The sequence below is a fragment of the Lissotriton vulgaris genome, chromosome 1_2 (genome assembly GCF_964263255.1).
Source record: "Lissotriton vulgaris chromosome 1_2, aLisVul1.2, whole genome shotgun sequence".
NCBI lineage: Eukaryota > Metazoa > Chordata > Amphibia > Caudata > Salamandridae > Lissotriton > Lissotriton vulgaris.
Genome location: NC_141686.1, coordinates 168,610,625 through 168,625,806, shown reverse-complemented (window position 1 = coordinate 168,625,806; position 15,182 = coordinate 168,610,625). Strand labels below are relative to the sequence as shown.

The 15,182-nt window shown below is 45.8% G+C and overlaps 1 protein-coding gene across 3 annotated transcripts in view; it reads right to left on the bottom strand.

The window, feature by feature from the left end:
- Positions 1–15,182, bottom strand: part of DENND2A (DENN domain containing 2A) — a 370,372-nt gene that overhangs the window by 33,676 nt on the left and 321,514 nt on the right. For 2 of the 3 annotated variants that reach the window (XM_086953046.1, XM_086953049.1), the window contains 2 exons: positions 9,929–10,015; positions 6,106–6,900 (listed from right to left, as the gene is read on the bottom strand). In XM_086953046.1, coding sequence (XP_086809172.1) covers positions 6,869–6,900; positions 9,929–10,015 — 119 coding nt within the window. In that variant the 3' untranslated portion in view covers positions 6,106–6,868. Of the gene's footprint in view, positions 1–6,105; positions 6,901–9,928; positions 10,016–15,182 lie in introns of those variants that run through there. The other variant, XM_086953048.1, reaches the window with a different exon arrangement.

Here is a 15,182-nt window from a genome sequence, read left to right as displayed (position 1 = left end):
GGCACTTAGGCTCAATTATTTTCTCTACCTTGAAACCAAGGTTGGAAAGCTGGCCCTCCCACTGCTAGTGAAGTTGTTATACATACCACAGGTGTGTAATCTCTGGCTTTCTATTACTGCTGAAAGTTCCAGTGGTAACTGAGTGTCTCCTGGTGGCTGGAATTATCATAAGAAGTTTAGGCACCAATTTAGATTTACTTTCCATCATGTTAGCTGTGGAATACAGAAGGAAATTATTTCCTGCTACTAAAGAGTTTCAACTACTCCCATTCAGTGTTCTGCTTCATTGGCTTTCTCAAAACCATCCTGACAAAACCCCTGATTAGACACTATCTAGGCCTCGGCAGGAAATTCTGCTCCACTCGCATAGTTTTTCCCACTCTGTGCTCAGAGTAGTGCACAGAGTTCAGAAAACACGGAGCACAATTTTTTTCCTCGCCTGCCCTTGCCAACCTTAAGTTGGTGAGCATGAGCGAGATTTCTCCACATGGGCGACCGTGGATGGCCACCACTGGTTGATTGAGAAACCTTCCGTTCACGTTGAGGAAGCGGCCACTCGAGCAGAACATCTTCTTGAGTGGCAGAAAGAAGTAGCGCTCTCTTGCGCTGTGCATGGTGCCATTCACACTGATTTTCTAGAGCACGACAAGCACCTGGTGCTAAAAATCAGCACGAACAGAGTGACCTAAGGTATTCCACTGCTCGCAGAACTCGGTGTAGCGTAGTAGTTTTTTGTCACTTCGCAGCGTTCCGCATAGCGGAACTCTGTCTAGCCTAGCACTATCGAACAAGTTTACTACCTTTGGTAACAATATATCTGTAAGAAACATTAGTTAGTGATAGATTCCTTACCTAAGAATTACCCCCAGGCGTCAGACTTGTTCCTTAAAGTTTTCGTCAGCAGTACCCTTGCGTATCGGAAGGTGGCGTCGTGCGGCTTTGGGTCGGTCGTTGGCATCGTGGTCGGAGAGATGACGTCACGGCAGCTACTTAGACGCCGCCCTTGCGTGCGGACGTCAGTTCTGCACACAACTTTCCGCGCCAGGAACACAGAGCCATGCAAGATACTGATCACTGGTGCAATGAAACTATGGCCCTGAAAGGCATGACCTTAACCCTAGAAATCAGTTCGCAGAACGGGGAGGATGGGTGGGGCGGTAAGGAATCCATCACTAACTAATGTTTCTTACAGATATATCGTTACTGAAGGTAAGTAACTTGTTCATCTGAAAGAAACACGTAGTGATAGATTCCTTACCTTAGAATAGATACCCCAGCAATACCAACCCCGGTGGTGGGTCTGCGAACAAAGATCACACCAGGAAGTCCCGGAGAACAGACGGCTATGAAGCCGTCTCTCCGGACTTGGCTGTCCAGGCAATAGTGCTTAGAAAAAGTGTGCAACGAGGCCCACGTAGCTGCCTGAGAGATGTTTTGTAAGGGGACACCACGTCCCAGTGCCGTAGTGGCAGTCATAGCCCTGTTGGAATAGGCGCCCAGCCCCACCAGAGGCTCCTTCTTCTCCAGAGAATAGCAGGCTTTAATACACAAGACGACCCATCGGGAGATAGTCCGCTTGTGTACGACCCGACCTTTCTTGGCGCTGACATAGCCAACAAAGATCTGGTCATCCACCCAGAACTGTTGTGTGCGATTCAGATAAAATGAGAGAGCACGTTTTGGGTCCAGACGGTGGAGTCTCTCTTCCTCTCTGGAAGGGTGCGGAAAGAAGGTGGGCAAAGTGATGGTCTGCCCGATGTGAAAAGCATCGACAACCTTTGGCAGAAAGGATGGACGTGTTCTGAGCACAACCTTGTCAGGACGGACAGACAGAAAAGGAGGTTTACAAGAAAGAGCCTGGAGCTCACTCACTCTCCTGGCATAGGTGATGGCAACCAGGAAAGCAGTTTTCAAAGTTAACAAACGAAGAGGACAATTGTGAAGAGGCTCAAAGGGAGGGCATATCAAGTATGTAAGAACCAGGTTCAAGTCCCACTGTGGCGTTACGAAGGGACTAGGAGGGAAAAGATGAGTAATGCCTTTGAGGAATATATTTACAACAGGGGATTTGACAAGGGAGAGCTGATCAGGAAGCCTAAGAAAGGCTGAAGTAGCAGAAAGGTAGCCCTTGATAGTGCCCAGAGCAGAATCCTGCTGGGCCAAAGAAAGAAGGAACAGAAGGACTTTTGAAAGAGGAGCAGAAAGGGGATCCACAGCCTTTGCTGTGCGCCATGCCACAAACTTGTTTCACCAGCAGGCGTATACCAAATTAGTGGAGGGATGCCTGGCTGCCAGAATGACATCAGACTCTTCAGGAGGCAAGTCGAAATGAATCAACTGCCGCCTCCCAATCTCCACGCAAAGAGGTGGAGACTGGACAGGTTTGGGTGGAGGACCGTCCCCTGCTGCTGCGATCGAAGATCCTCCTGAAGAGGCAGATGGATCGCGGGGATCAATGGTCATACTGAGTAGCTCGGGATACCAAGCTCTTCGAGCCAGTCCGGAGTCACAAGAATAACTTTGGCCCGGTCGAACCTGATCTTCAGCACTCCGGGAAGAAGTGGTATAGGCGGAAAGGCGTACAACAGACCGCAACTACACTCGCGGCGAAAAGCGGCGCCTAGTGAGTGCCGCCTTGGAAATTCCAACGCGCAGAACAGCTGACATTGTGCGTTCTCTTCGGTGGTGAATATTTCTAAAGAAGGCTCTTCCCCCAATGTTGAAGGAGACCTTGCGCCACTTCCGAGTGAAGATGCCATTTGTGATCCATCATGTACCGGCAGCTGAGTTCGTCCGCCCTGGCGTTCAGTGAGCCTGCCAGGTGTTGAACCACCAGGAGAATGCCCTGATGTTCCAGCCATGTCCAGAGGCACAGAGCCTCCTGAAATAGGGTCCACGACCCCAACCCATTCTGTTTGTTGCAGTACCACATGGCAGTGGTGTTGTCTGTGAACACCTGCACTACTCTCCCCTTGACAGAAGGAAGGAATGGCTTCAGTGCAATTCAGATCGACCGAAGCTCCAACAGGTTGATATGGAGCCTGGACTCCGCCGGAGATCAGAGGCCTCTGATCTCCGCTGCTCCCATGTGGCCGCCCCATCCCAGGAGGGATGCATCGGTCACAATTGTGGGCTCTGGTTGGGGAAGGGAGAGGGATCTGCCATTGACCCAATGCCGGTTCATGAGCCACCACTGTAATTGTTGTGCAGTGCCCCCCCGAGACACGGACGTAGTCGGACAGGTTCTCTTGATGCTGCACCCACTGGAACATCAGGTCCCACTGCAGAGCCCACATATGCCACCTGGCATGATTGATCAGCGGACTGCAGGAGGCCATGAGGCCCAGCAGACTCAGGAACATTCTGACCGAAACCCGGGACAAGGGCTGAAAGATCGAAATAACAGCCCGAATGTCCCGGAATCACTGTTCGGAAGGATAGACCCGGAACTGTGCCGTGTCCAGAACTGCTCCGATGAAGAGGAGCTTGTGAGAGGGAATAAGGTGCAACTTCGGCACACTGATGGAGAACCCCAGCAAATGCAGGAGGTCAGCCGTAATCTGGAGGTGGGAGACGACTGTCCGGGGCAAGCCCACCTTCAACAGACAGTCGTCAAGATAGTTGAAGACTGGAACCCCTGATCTGCGTAGATGAGCTGCGACCAGCACAGCTTTGTTGCCCAAAAGGCGAATGCCATCAAAGGGCATGTCCATCAGAGTGTTCTGGACATCCCCAGAAAAAACAGTTGTCCTCAGCCAAGCGTAGCGACGGAGCGCCACTTTCGTGGAAATCGTTCTGCCCAGCGAGTCAGCGATGTCAAGGCCACAACGGATAGTGAACTTGGCTGCATCCCTCTCTTCAGCAATAGCTTGAGAGAGCACTGCCTGGGCCTCCTCCGGACATTGAGGCAGCACGCCCGCCACCGTACCAAGAGGCATGTGGTGTTCACCGACCTCAGCCCTGAACTGGCAGAACTCCAGTTTCTTGGATTCCCTGTCCGGAGGTGCGGTGAGTGGGGTGTTAGGAAAGGAAAAGGGGGTCGCCCGGGGTCGGGCAATGACGTCAGGCGCGTTCCTATCTACAGGAGGACCTGTGTTGGGCCTGGACCAGGTGCCTAAAAGAAAGTGGGGGAGGAGGGGAGAGCAATAGCGCTTCTTCGACTTCTTGGAATGCTTTGTCTTACCTGACCCAGAGTGCAAAGACTTTGATCCTGGCGGCGGCTCTGCGATCGGTCCCTGGACCTCCAACGGGACCGGGACCTTGAGCGACGCAGAGCCGACTGCCGGACTTCCAGCAACATTCGGGACTGCTCCTGCAAAGACTTCGGCACCATGGCCTGGCAGTCGGAGTACGACTTGGGGTCGTGGTGGCGCTCCAGGCAGTAAAGACACACGCGGTGAGGGTCCGTCACAGACATCACCAGATGACAGTCTCCACAGGACTGGAAGCCGGGCATCCCTACTGCACCAGGAGTCGATCAACTCGAAAAATAGAGACAAAAAGGCCTCGAAAAACTAGTCAAAAAGTGACTGGGGGTACCGCTCCAGATCTGCGCTTGCTGGCGCAGTAAATGAAAGAACGGATGTCGGCACACGAGCGCAGCGTCTAACGAGCTGCTGCGACATCATCTCGGCGACCACGATGCAAACGACGGATGGTGAGCTGCACAACACCACCTTCCGACGTGCTGGGGTACTGCTGATGAAAACTTTCCGGATCCAGTCTGCCGCCTGGGGGTAATTTTAAGGTAAGGAATCTATCACTACGTGTTTTTCAGATATGCACCAAACTAAACGCATTTTGTTTAGTAAACACAGTTTTGAGTAAAAGTTGCTTGCATGCAACACACTGGGCCTGTACATGGTCCAGAGTCAGATACATGTTATACTAAATGCCAGGCAGCATGGAAACCAGGTCCAGGTCTTTGTGTTTAGAATTCTTTGAGCCACTCTGGCAACCATCTCTTCATATTCACTGTCCTTGCACTCCTTAAATAGCACTATTGAGACTTGGAAATAACAGAATGACTCAAATAGTTCTGTGTATGGGACGGAGGCCAGGTGCTGAAGGTTTCCAGATTTCATCATTGTACAATCCCACTACGGACTATCCAGAATATTTATTTTGGTTTAAACACATAGTAGGACACAAATTCCTTCCACCTGCAATAATGGAACTATTACAGATGGGCAGGAGAATTGTATGGGTGGGGCATGATTACTTTGAGACGGGCTATGTGTAACTATCTGACCAATCATTTTACACAAATGGACATAATGAATTAAAGTGCTATGCATCTAAGAAAAGCTTTCAGGTCCCAAAGTGATCTTATGCTAGGGGCAAACAATCTGTATGTCCTCTTAATAGCTACACAAGAAATAACTTCTCTTTCGAAATGCATCAGTCAAACATCACAGTAGAACATTCTCAAATACACTGTGAACCCTAGGTTTTAGGTCACAATTTCCAATCATAGTCCACATAATCCACTCCAGTCAGTCACCCTGTTGACATGTAATATCACAAGGACAAAACAAATCAGTTAATCATTCGGAAAGTAACTTGCCCAAGGCTTTACCCATCCTCCTGCAAAAGGCAATCACATCAAATCTTATGCAATCAAATCCTCAAGGGATGCACTTCCAATTCATCCATGTAACGTTCATCAACCATTAAGGAATCAATTATCACCACACCCCTCTACTTCCCCTTCCTCTTCAGAACTCACCAACAATCGCAAGGAATTACCTCTTAACTCAATTAAGCAGTATCTGGCCTATGCTCTAATATTCTGTGTCCAATGTATCAGTCCACCAGGAAGTAGCTGCCTTTAGCCTCCTGAGTGGCACTCAAAGGACATCATGGTCTTCCAACCCACCCATGGGATCACAGCATTCAATAATATCATAAGTACACATGACCCATTCCAGAGTCCAGTGTGACTGTCCACATCCTCTGGACTCAAGTATGGAAAACCCAAAGATGTTTTGAACCCACAGTCAAACTACTTTCACCGTGACTGGGGGGGTTGTATTATTGTACGTACATCAATGCTTTGAGAAAGCGGTCTCTGATATGTTAATATAAAAAATGAACTCTTGCAAGTGAAATTGAATCAGTTTATAAACTCTATGCCTCCACAAATACCTTGCTCCCTTACAATAAAAACAACAGCTACTCTCTTGACAAATAAGTGAACTTTCTCAGTGTTGAGGCAATACTGTCCGTTTTAAAATCAGTTAGTAGTGGTCTCTATTTCAGCTCTTCAGGTCCAATGTCTATTTTCACATTTCACAGAGATTTTGCCTGGCGGCATAAATTGGTACAGAGTCCCCTATTATAAAAATGGTTGTAGTTAAAAACTCAATACTGTGGAATATTTCCTGCTAGTCTTTACAATCTCTTCCATAAAAATCAGTTGAATAAAAAAAAAGAGGAAAAAAGTGCCACTGGGTGACAATATTGGTAAGTCCTACCATGTATTATAAATAGAAATGTTTTTAATATATAAAAAGGAAATCCATTTGACTCATGTGAGGCAGATGTGGAGCTTATCCAAAAGGTTGTACAGTGCAAAGAATCAAAGATTAGGAATGTTTAAAAGTTTGAGTTGAATCCGCTTCATCTCTTAAAACGGACTGTGGTGCAACATCTGTTAAATACTGGCAGCCTACAAGGCTCTCTCCACCCTCAACTTCTCCGTGGAGGAATAATCCCCAAAGAATTCTGGGCTCTTCAAAGCAGTGGCTCCTGCGGTAATTTCACAAGACATCTTCCCTCTCTATGGTGGAAACCCGCACAGGAACCAGTTGTGCTCAATCAAGTATGGTACGTACTTCGGTTAGCACTCATACTGGATCTGTTCTTTTTACCGCTTGTGCAACCGCCTCATCTTGTTACCTGAAGATACAAATAAAAATAGTTAATGAAAATTTTATTAATTTTATCATACATTTTTTTCGCATGATGTCAAAGGAATATAGGTTTAGGATTGTGCTTTACAGTGTAATATTTCACTGTTTTAAGTTAAAAGCGATAAACATTCTGATAATGTTTTAATAGTAGTCCAGTGTATTTGGTATATTTCATTTCCCCCGCTTTACATTACTCTAGAATATCTAGTATGGAAAAAAGCAAACAAATATATAGAATTAGGGATAAGGCTATAACAACTCTGGAATCGCGTTGCCAGACAATTTTCTTTTTCGGGGTGCAGCGTGTGGAAAGTCTCTGAATCAGGAGCTGTAACCTTGTACTGAAAGGAGTTCTAACAGTGTTTCTAAAACTCTACAAGTTCCTTTGATACGGTCATTCAATGCTGCAAATACATGTCCTTAAAGTGCTGTTGGCTGATTCTTATTTGTAAACTCTGGGTTTTCATCAGCCTTAGAACACTGAAAAGAGAACCTCGTTGAAGGAGAATTGCTAATGGAAGGTTGTGTAATTAAAAAAAAAAAGATTTTCCATTTCAATCAAATGCAAAGACCACAAAACGTGGATTAAGAGACAGATCCAGATAAACTAATGGAAAAAAGAAAAAGCCAAAAATCAGACAATATCTTTTTGTTTTTTTATCTTTGCCTTGTGGGCCTATTTCTTTAAGAACTATTAACAAATCTGAATGAATAATATGAAACAATGATTTAATGGAGAACCTGGAGACATCAAGGACAGCAGACCTGGCAAATGAACGGTTATGATACAAGACCAATTCCAGGTTTTTCATACCTCTCTTGATTGAACTCTCAATGGTGTTGCACTATGTCTGTATGGATAACACATGATTGTTCTACTGTCTATTAGCTCAAACTGATCGAAGGAAAGACTTCAAGCCAAGCGACTGCTCAGCATAACAAGATGTGGAGTGAATCTGACTTTTTGGTATGGGGAAACTACACTGACTCCAGTCGACAAAGTGGGCACCCCAACCTTGTATCAAGGAGTCTGTGACAATGCACTTGTGCAGAAATAAATCTTGAAAAAGCACACCTTCAGCATGTCCCTTCTCTGACACCACCATGGAAATCTGTGGAAAGCCACCTGTGATAGTGCCAGTCCACCATTCTACTTTCCAGCACTACCAGCCCTCCAGACATCCCTGCAGTGATCTCATGGAGATGCTCGACCTCTGGTTCAATGAAAATGTATGAAACCGCGAAGTCCAAGAGTGATGGAATTTGTCTGACTGGGGAGTTGTTTGGAGTTGCTAACATTTGAAAACTGTAAAAGTTTAATTTAGCTATTTCAGTGGATACGGATAAGGACAGTGGCATAAAGCATAATGACGAGGCTACCCTATACAGAGGGGACTGCGGGGTGCCTGGCATTCCCCTAACTCAGGGACATGCGCAGTTCACACACTAAATGGGAGTGGAGGTCTAGTGAGCCTCAGAGGTTAAAGGGTCTGTATTATGCCCTCGGCTAGAGCAAAATCCCCTAGCATCTTAGGACTGATGTCACTACCACTACATACTTAGAAGAAGACCCACACAAGTGCAACAAAGCAATGGTGACAAACAGCAGTGGTGTCCAATGCAATTGCCAATGGCGAGCACCATTTCAGATATTCAGGCCCATACACGTTGGCCACATGGTGCTGGATTTAAAACTTAAAGGATTGCCTAGGATCATGAGCTCAGTTTTTTCACCGTTTGGCTTAAGGTGAGAAGCACCCATCCACGTAGATACTTCCTCAAGACATGAATAGAGGACATTAGGCATCTGATCTGCTTGGTTCATTGGCCTAGGTCATCATGGGGATCCCGAACGGGGCTTCAATAGCCGCCAGCGGGGCAATATAAACATTAAAAAGAGTCGGGCTCACTGATGAGCCCTGAGGGAGTCTGCACGTTAGGGGGGTGGGTTTTGAGACAGTGTTCCCCTCGAAAACCTGGAAGACTCTTCCCTCCAGAAAGGCACCCATCCATTGCAGCACAGTACAAGTTACTCCTCGCTCCCAAGACGGTGAACCAAAATGGTACATTGTGTCAAATGCTGCGGTCAGGTCGAGGGGTATAATGGCTGAAGACCCTACTGAATCTAGAATCTTTCTGCTTTCTTCCACCATGGCTAACAGAGCAGTTTTGGTGCTTTGTCGCGGGCGGAACCCTGTTTGGGAGGGATGAAGCAGGTTATGAGATTCAAGCAACCTAGAGAGAGCATGGTCTACATATTTCTCTGTGATCTTGTCGATTCCTGGAAGAAGGGAAATGGGGCGATATTTGCCCTAGTCGGCAGAATCCAGATTGGATTTTTTTAATAGTATTTTCAACATAGTGGGGACTATGCCTGTGGAAAGTGAGGCATTAATCAGGTCTGTGATGGTGGGTGCAATTAAAGGTGCTAATAGTTTCAGGATATTTAGAGGTGCAGGATCCCACTTTTAACGGAGGACAGCAAAGTTAAAAGAGATTCCTGTGGTAGAGGTGGAATGGCTTCCAACAGGTGTTCAGTTAAATGTGGACCCACATCCAAATACTCGTTTGAGATATCGCATTCATCACCAGTTTCGGGTAGTAATTTAAGAATATTGTGTACTTTGGTGATGAAGAACTCTGACTGTTCATTGCAACGTTGACCCAAGGTGTCAGGTACAACTGGCGGGGCGGGGGCTTTGAGTAATTATTTTTATTTCTGCTTTATTAATGCCAATAGCCACCCTATATTCCAAGTTCTTGTAGGGTGAGAAATCTTTCCTCCAGCTTCTTTCCAATACCTTACAACTCTGTTTTAAAATGCAAAGCTCGGAGGAGAACCAAGGTGATTTATGAGATCCGCCAGTCTTTACCGATATTTTTGGAAGGACCACAGTCAATGAGTACTCTATCCAGTTAGAAAAGTCCTCATTGTCTTTGACTGGACTGGGATCAGGCTTAGTGACGTGATTAAGCTGCAGTGAATGTGAAACACTTCTTTCTAGACCACTCACCTAATCCTTTGAGGAATTTGTCGACCCCTCTCTGCTTACTGCTGGGAAGAGTTTCCAGATATTCCTGAGCCCGCATCTCAAAGAGCCCTGCATAAAGAAAAGGAGGAGGCAGATGAAGCTCACATGGGAGGCAGCAAAGCGGGCACTTAGCATACATCAAAAAAAGACCAACGTGCTACTTGTCCACAACAGTAGTTCTAAACTGTTCAGTCAAGGAAGAGTGCCAGCACTTATGACGACCAGAATAGATCAGGAAATTAAATGATCACTCTTGCCTGTGTTCCACTTTATGCCTACCTTCCACTATTAGGGTGCATTCATGATCACATAGTGAATACAAGCATGAGCGTTATATTTGGGATAAAGTACCTATACCAAGCTTTATAGCGAAGGATGGGGGCTGGAGGGGGGATCAGAACTCAAAAGTCAACGAATGTCCACCCAGTCCTCATATTTTCTGTTAAAAGACAGAAACTTTAATCACACAGCAGAAGTAAATACTATGCAATTCAAAGTAAAAGGCATACAGAGTTGTAAACTAAGCCGCATTTAATAATGCAGAGTGACACCCCCTCCTACCCAGTATTCCCCTGCCCTTTCGCGAAGGTCATGATCTCGTATCTACAGTCCCCAATAAAGTACGAGTTCAAGCACAGGTGCTGGGGGAGGCGAGGTGAAGCACAACTCTCAGTCCCCTCAATCTTGCAGATAGGAGGACCCAGACAACCAGAGTGAGGCATATGCCCCCCTCCCACTGGAGGGTGGCATAATAGGGGGTGCACCCACCCCATGGGACACTTTGGTCTCAACTTTTTACCTACCTGTAACACCCATAAACCTAGTATTTAACGGCACACCCCGAAATTTGCCTCCTCAGAAAAGCAACAATCAAGAAGTAGTAAGACCGAACAGCCGTGCTTGCCTGTCCCCACCTCAAACCTGCAGAAGCGAAACTCCGGTGTGTCCTACTGCCAGCTACCTCAAGAACCCAGAGGACCTGCCCTGCCTTCCAAAGTAAAGACTTTGGGCCCGATGTAGGTAAGTTCATTTTACCACTTCTTAAATACCGAATCATACCGATTCGGTATTTAAGAAGTGGTAAAATGGAGGGGGGGTGGGATGTAGGTATTTCAGATTCGGTAAATACCGAATCGTTAAGATTCGGTATTTACCGATTCTGTAAATACCGAATCGGTAAAGCCCATTGATTCCTATGGGCATTGAAGCCCATAGGAATCAATGGTCATTACCGAATCGGTATTTACCGATTCGGTAATTACCGATTTTTGCAAGGGTGCAGGGGGTGTCACTTTGACACCCTCTAGCACCCCAATTCCGGACTTGTGTGCCATGTGGCACACAGACATGCCCTAAGGGCATGTCTGTGTGTCACATTGCACAGGTGTGCATGCACAGGTGTGCATGCACACCTGTATTCGGTATTTTACCACCCAACTGAATTGGGTGGTAAAATACCGAATCTTAAAGCCCTGTGACACTCTGACATGTGCCAGCTACATCTGCATTTACAGAATCGGTATTTTACCGAGTCTGTATTTACCAAATCGGTAAATACAGAATCGGTAAAATACCGATTCTGTAAATGCATGCCCTACATCTGAAAACCGTAATACCGGTCGGAAACGGCCGAATTCGGCCGTTTCCGACCGGTATTAGGGCACCTACATTGGGCCCTTTGTCTCTTGTGAACACCGGATTTGATTAGCCAAATCCGCGAGTCTGCACCACTCTGCACCCGTCGCCCACGGCACGAGTTTAAGTTGAGTGGCCCAACACCACGAGGTCTGCCCGTCGATTCTGACCTGAGATCTGGTGATCTCGGACCTGCCTCAAATTTCTCAGCGAAGCCTGCAGCCTCTTTCTGGAGGATCCCCCCCGACCACAACCAGAGCTGGTAAGACAAACCCGTTGACTAAAGACACCCCTGCACCTGAAGCACCAAAGACTTGGGTAGTCCAACCGACGGTGTCCCAGAATCCCCAGGCATCCTAACTTAACTCTTCAACCAGTAGTCACCACCAGAAGATCTTCGTCCCCGAGCCTTTAGTCTTTGTTGAAACCACAGAATCCCCATTGAAATCAACAGGGCACCCAACAGCAAAACAGCACCCTGTGCCCAGCCGCCCCAGCGCCGCTGCAGGTGTACTTTGGGAGCTAAATCAGTTACCCCTTTGCCTTGAGCTAACCCCCAGGAGCTTTGCTCCCACAACCCAGTGTTCTGCTTGTAAGCAGCCACCAACCAGAGGCCCCTATGCCCCATTTGATAACATTGGGCCTCAGCACTCTGCACCCGGCCTCCCTAGTGCTACTGAGGGTGTAACAAGAGTAAATCATTGACCCTGGGGGAACCCTTGTTCTAATCCCAGAAACTCAACCCAAAAGACTGAGTACTTACCTGGTAATCATTAACTTAATTTCTCTCCATAGAAACCTATTACCTGTTTTTCTCTGAAAAATGATCTGTGTGGAGTTGATTTGTATGGACACCTGAAAAATTACAATTGTGCAAAACTGATTTTACTTACCTTTTCTCTTGGAAAGGTCCCAGTGTGATATCTAGGTGTATCACACAGAGTAGAAAAAGTTACTTAAAAAGTAATCTAAAAAGTAACGAAAAAGTAATCTGTGCAGTAATTTCAATACCATGACTTACTTGTATTTCAAACAAGTGCATTTGAACTTGCTTTCACTTGTAAACACTGCATAATATTTTGTAAAGCATTTATTTCACTTAGCTGTGCCGGGCTTGGCTTGGTTCATGAAATAAAATAACTAAACAATTTGTCTGAGTTCAGTCTTTAAGTGTTGGAGAACATGACGCTTTGGAGAACAAAAATGAGGTAGTTGAAAAAGACATCAATGATATAGGTAGAGAACTCATTCTAGTGTTGTTGAATATAGAAGCCTGCTGAGAAAGAGGACTGCCACTGCAAGAGAAGACTGTCCAGGAGGAAGAGCCCACTGTGTTCCTTGCATAGGGAGCACACGGAGAATGCTGAATTTTTCAGAGCGTGAAACCAAGCATGACCCATTTTATGAAGGAGCACCCTGGTTGTTTTGCACAGTTATATTCTGAGCTGTATTAAGACTGTACCTTACACCCTCTTTGCCGACCAGTCTGCCTCATGTTGCGAGGCCTGTGCTGCCTCTGAGATGCTGTGGAAGAAGGTTGTGCTGTCACTGAAGCAAGAATCCCCAATTATCCGAGAAGCCGCAGCGGACAGCCGCCTCCATACTGGATTTGGCTAGGAGGCAGCAACTGCCAACCAGAACCATGTCACTAGCTGGCTACGAGGGCTGCTGAGGATGGGGTTTGCAGCATAGATATGTCTCACAGTTTGTAGGAAGCTGGCTCTGTATATACTATACCAAAATGAGGTACAGTGTGCACAGTGTCCAGTGAAACCCCAAGGTAGGCTGAGGTAAAAGTAGATAGCTCCTTACTCTAGTTGTGCTAGTGTGCGCCCACAGTAAATGCTGCCCTTTAAGCGCACCAACCCAGCCTACATTAGGGTGGTGATATGCCATTGGTATTTTAGTAACATGAGAAAATACCTTCATTTCATTAGAATCATGTGTCTGGGAATGTAATCTTGTGTGCAGATAGTCATATCATCTGTGTCTACTCGATAACAGTTAAACCCTTTTTTTTAAATAACCATCATCTCTCGGTATTGGCATTCCGTGGAGAGAAAGGGTGAGGGTGTTTTTACCATTTTAAAGCAGAAAAATCTTAGCGCGCTATACCCTGGTTCTATCGTGTGATCTATTATGTGGGTATGTTATTAGTTACGAAATTAGTGTTTCAAGCATGATAGTTGTAACCACATATAATAATGATAATTTTAAAAACGGTAGATTACGCAGACTTAATTTGAGGTAGCTTGTTGCTCCTTGGGATACAGCGAGGAGGTGGGCCCTGTGGTCACACTCTGTAATGGGTTTAAACTAACACTTAGACAAAGAGCTTGCCGTTTGCTCTGAAATCAGGCTCTCCACGTTATAATTACTTCTTTAAGGTACCTCACCCGCAGTCAAACCTACTGCATCCCCAACAGTCCTGTAGATTGAGGATGGAAGTCGGGTGGCTCAGTTGAAAAATGTATGCATATACCGGTTTCCGGTCCCGCGGGAACCGCCATGACCGGTGTTTGACCTCACGTAGGATGGAGCGGCGTCCTAACGTGTGTTTGATTTGCACAGACGTACTATGACGTATGCTTGTTGTGGATATGTGAGACCCTCGCTGTCTGTCACTGGATTCTCGTGTCATTAGGCGACATAAGGGGTTTTGTTATTTTTAAAAAAGCCCATATGCCTTTAATGCATATATACCTCTAAGTTGTCATATAGCATGTAGGGGAACAACCATGTGCATGAGCACTATGATGACAAGGTGCAGATTTTACTTTTCATTGGTTTATCTTTCCTCTGATGTTAATATTCCCATATATTTATAATGGTTCCTGCATTTGGAAAATTCATCACGGAGGAGCAGGATACTTGTGGCCCAAAAATTGAAATGTATGGTTTTGCTCATATTAAAACCTTCGTTCTGTAGCGGGGATAGAGGTTCCATTTTTTTTTTAAATCATCAGGAGCGGTCTAAATTAATGCAGTTTTTTTATACATTCAACTTTATACTTAGTACATAGGATATAGCTCCAAGGTGTATTGTCATTCAGGCCTGCTTTATGAGTTGACATTTGGTATATCCACCGTTGTTCTTTCTCAAAGAGGCAGCTTTCCAGATTTCCTGAAGAGTTTTACAATTGTTCTATAATTACCCAATTCATGTCATTGGGTGTGTGTCCATGTTGGATGAAGTGTTCTGTCATTTGTGTTCTGTTTCTTCTGCACCTTATATTATGTTCTTTTATTCCCGTCTTGATCCCTCAGGAGGTCATGCCCACGTATTTTAAAATTATGTTTGTGGATTGCAATTTGTGTGTTTTCGTAATGTCCAGGTGTTATCTGGTTTAAGGTTCAGAGTTTTTGTTGTACTCGTTAGATGGCAGACGTAGTTTCCATAGGCATGGTGTCCAGTCACATCCGGGAGAGCCCATAACCTTCTGTGCTTCTTACATCAGTGGCTATACGGTTTTGAGGTCTTGTTCTTACCAGACTGTATTTGAAGCTCTGCGTTTTTGAAAGAGAAGAGGTTTTTATCCCATTTTCGGTTTCCTGATTGGATTATGCACAAGTTCTTGTTTACAATTTTTTTTATGCAATT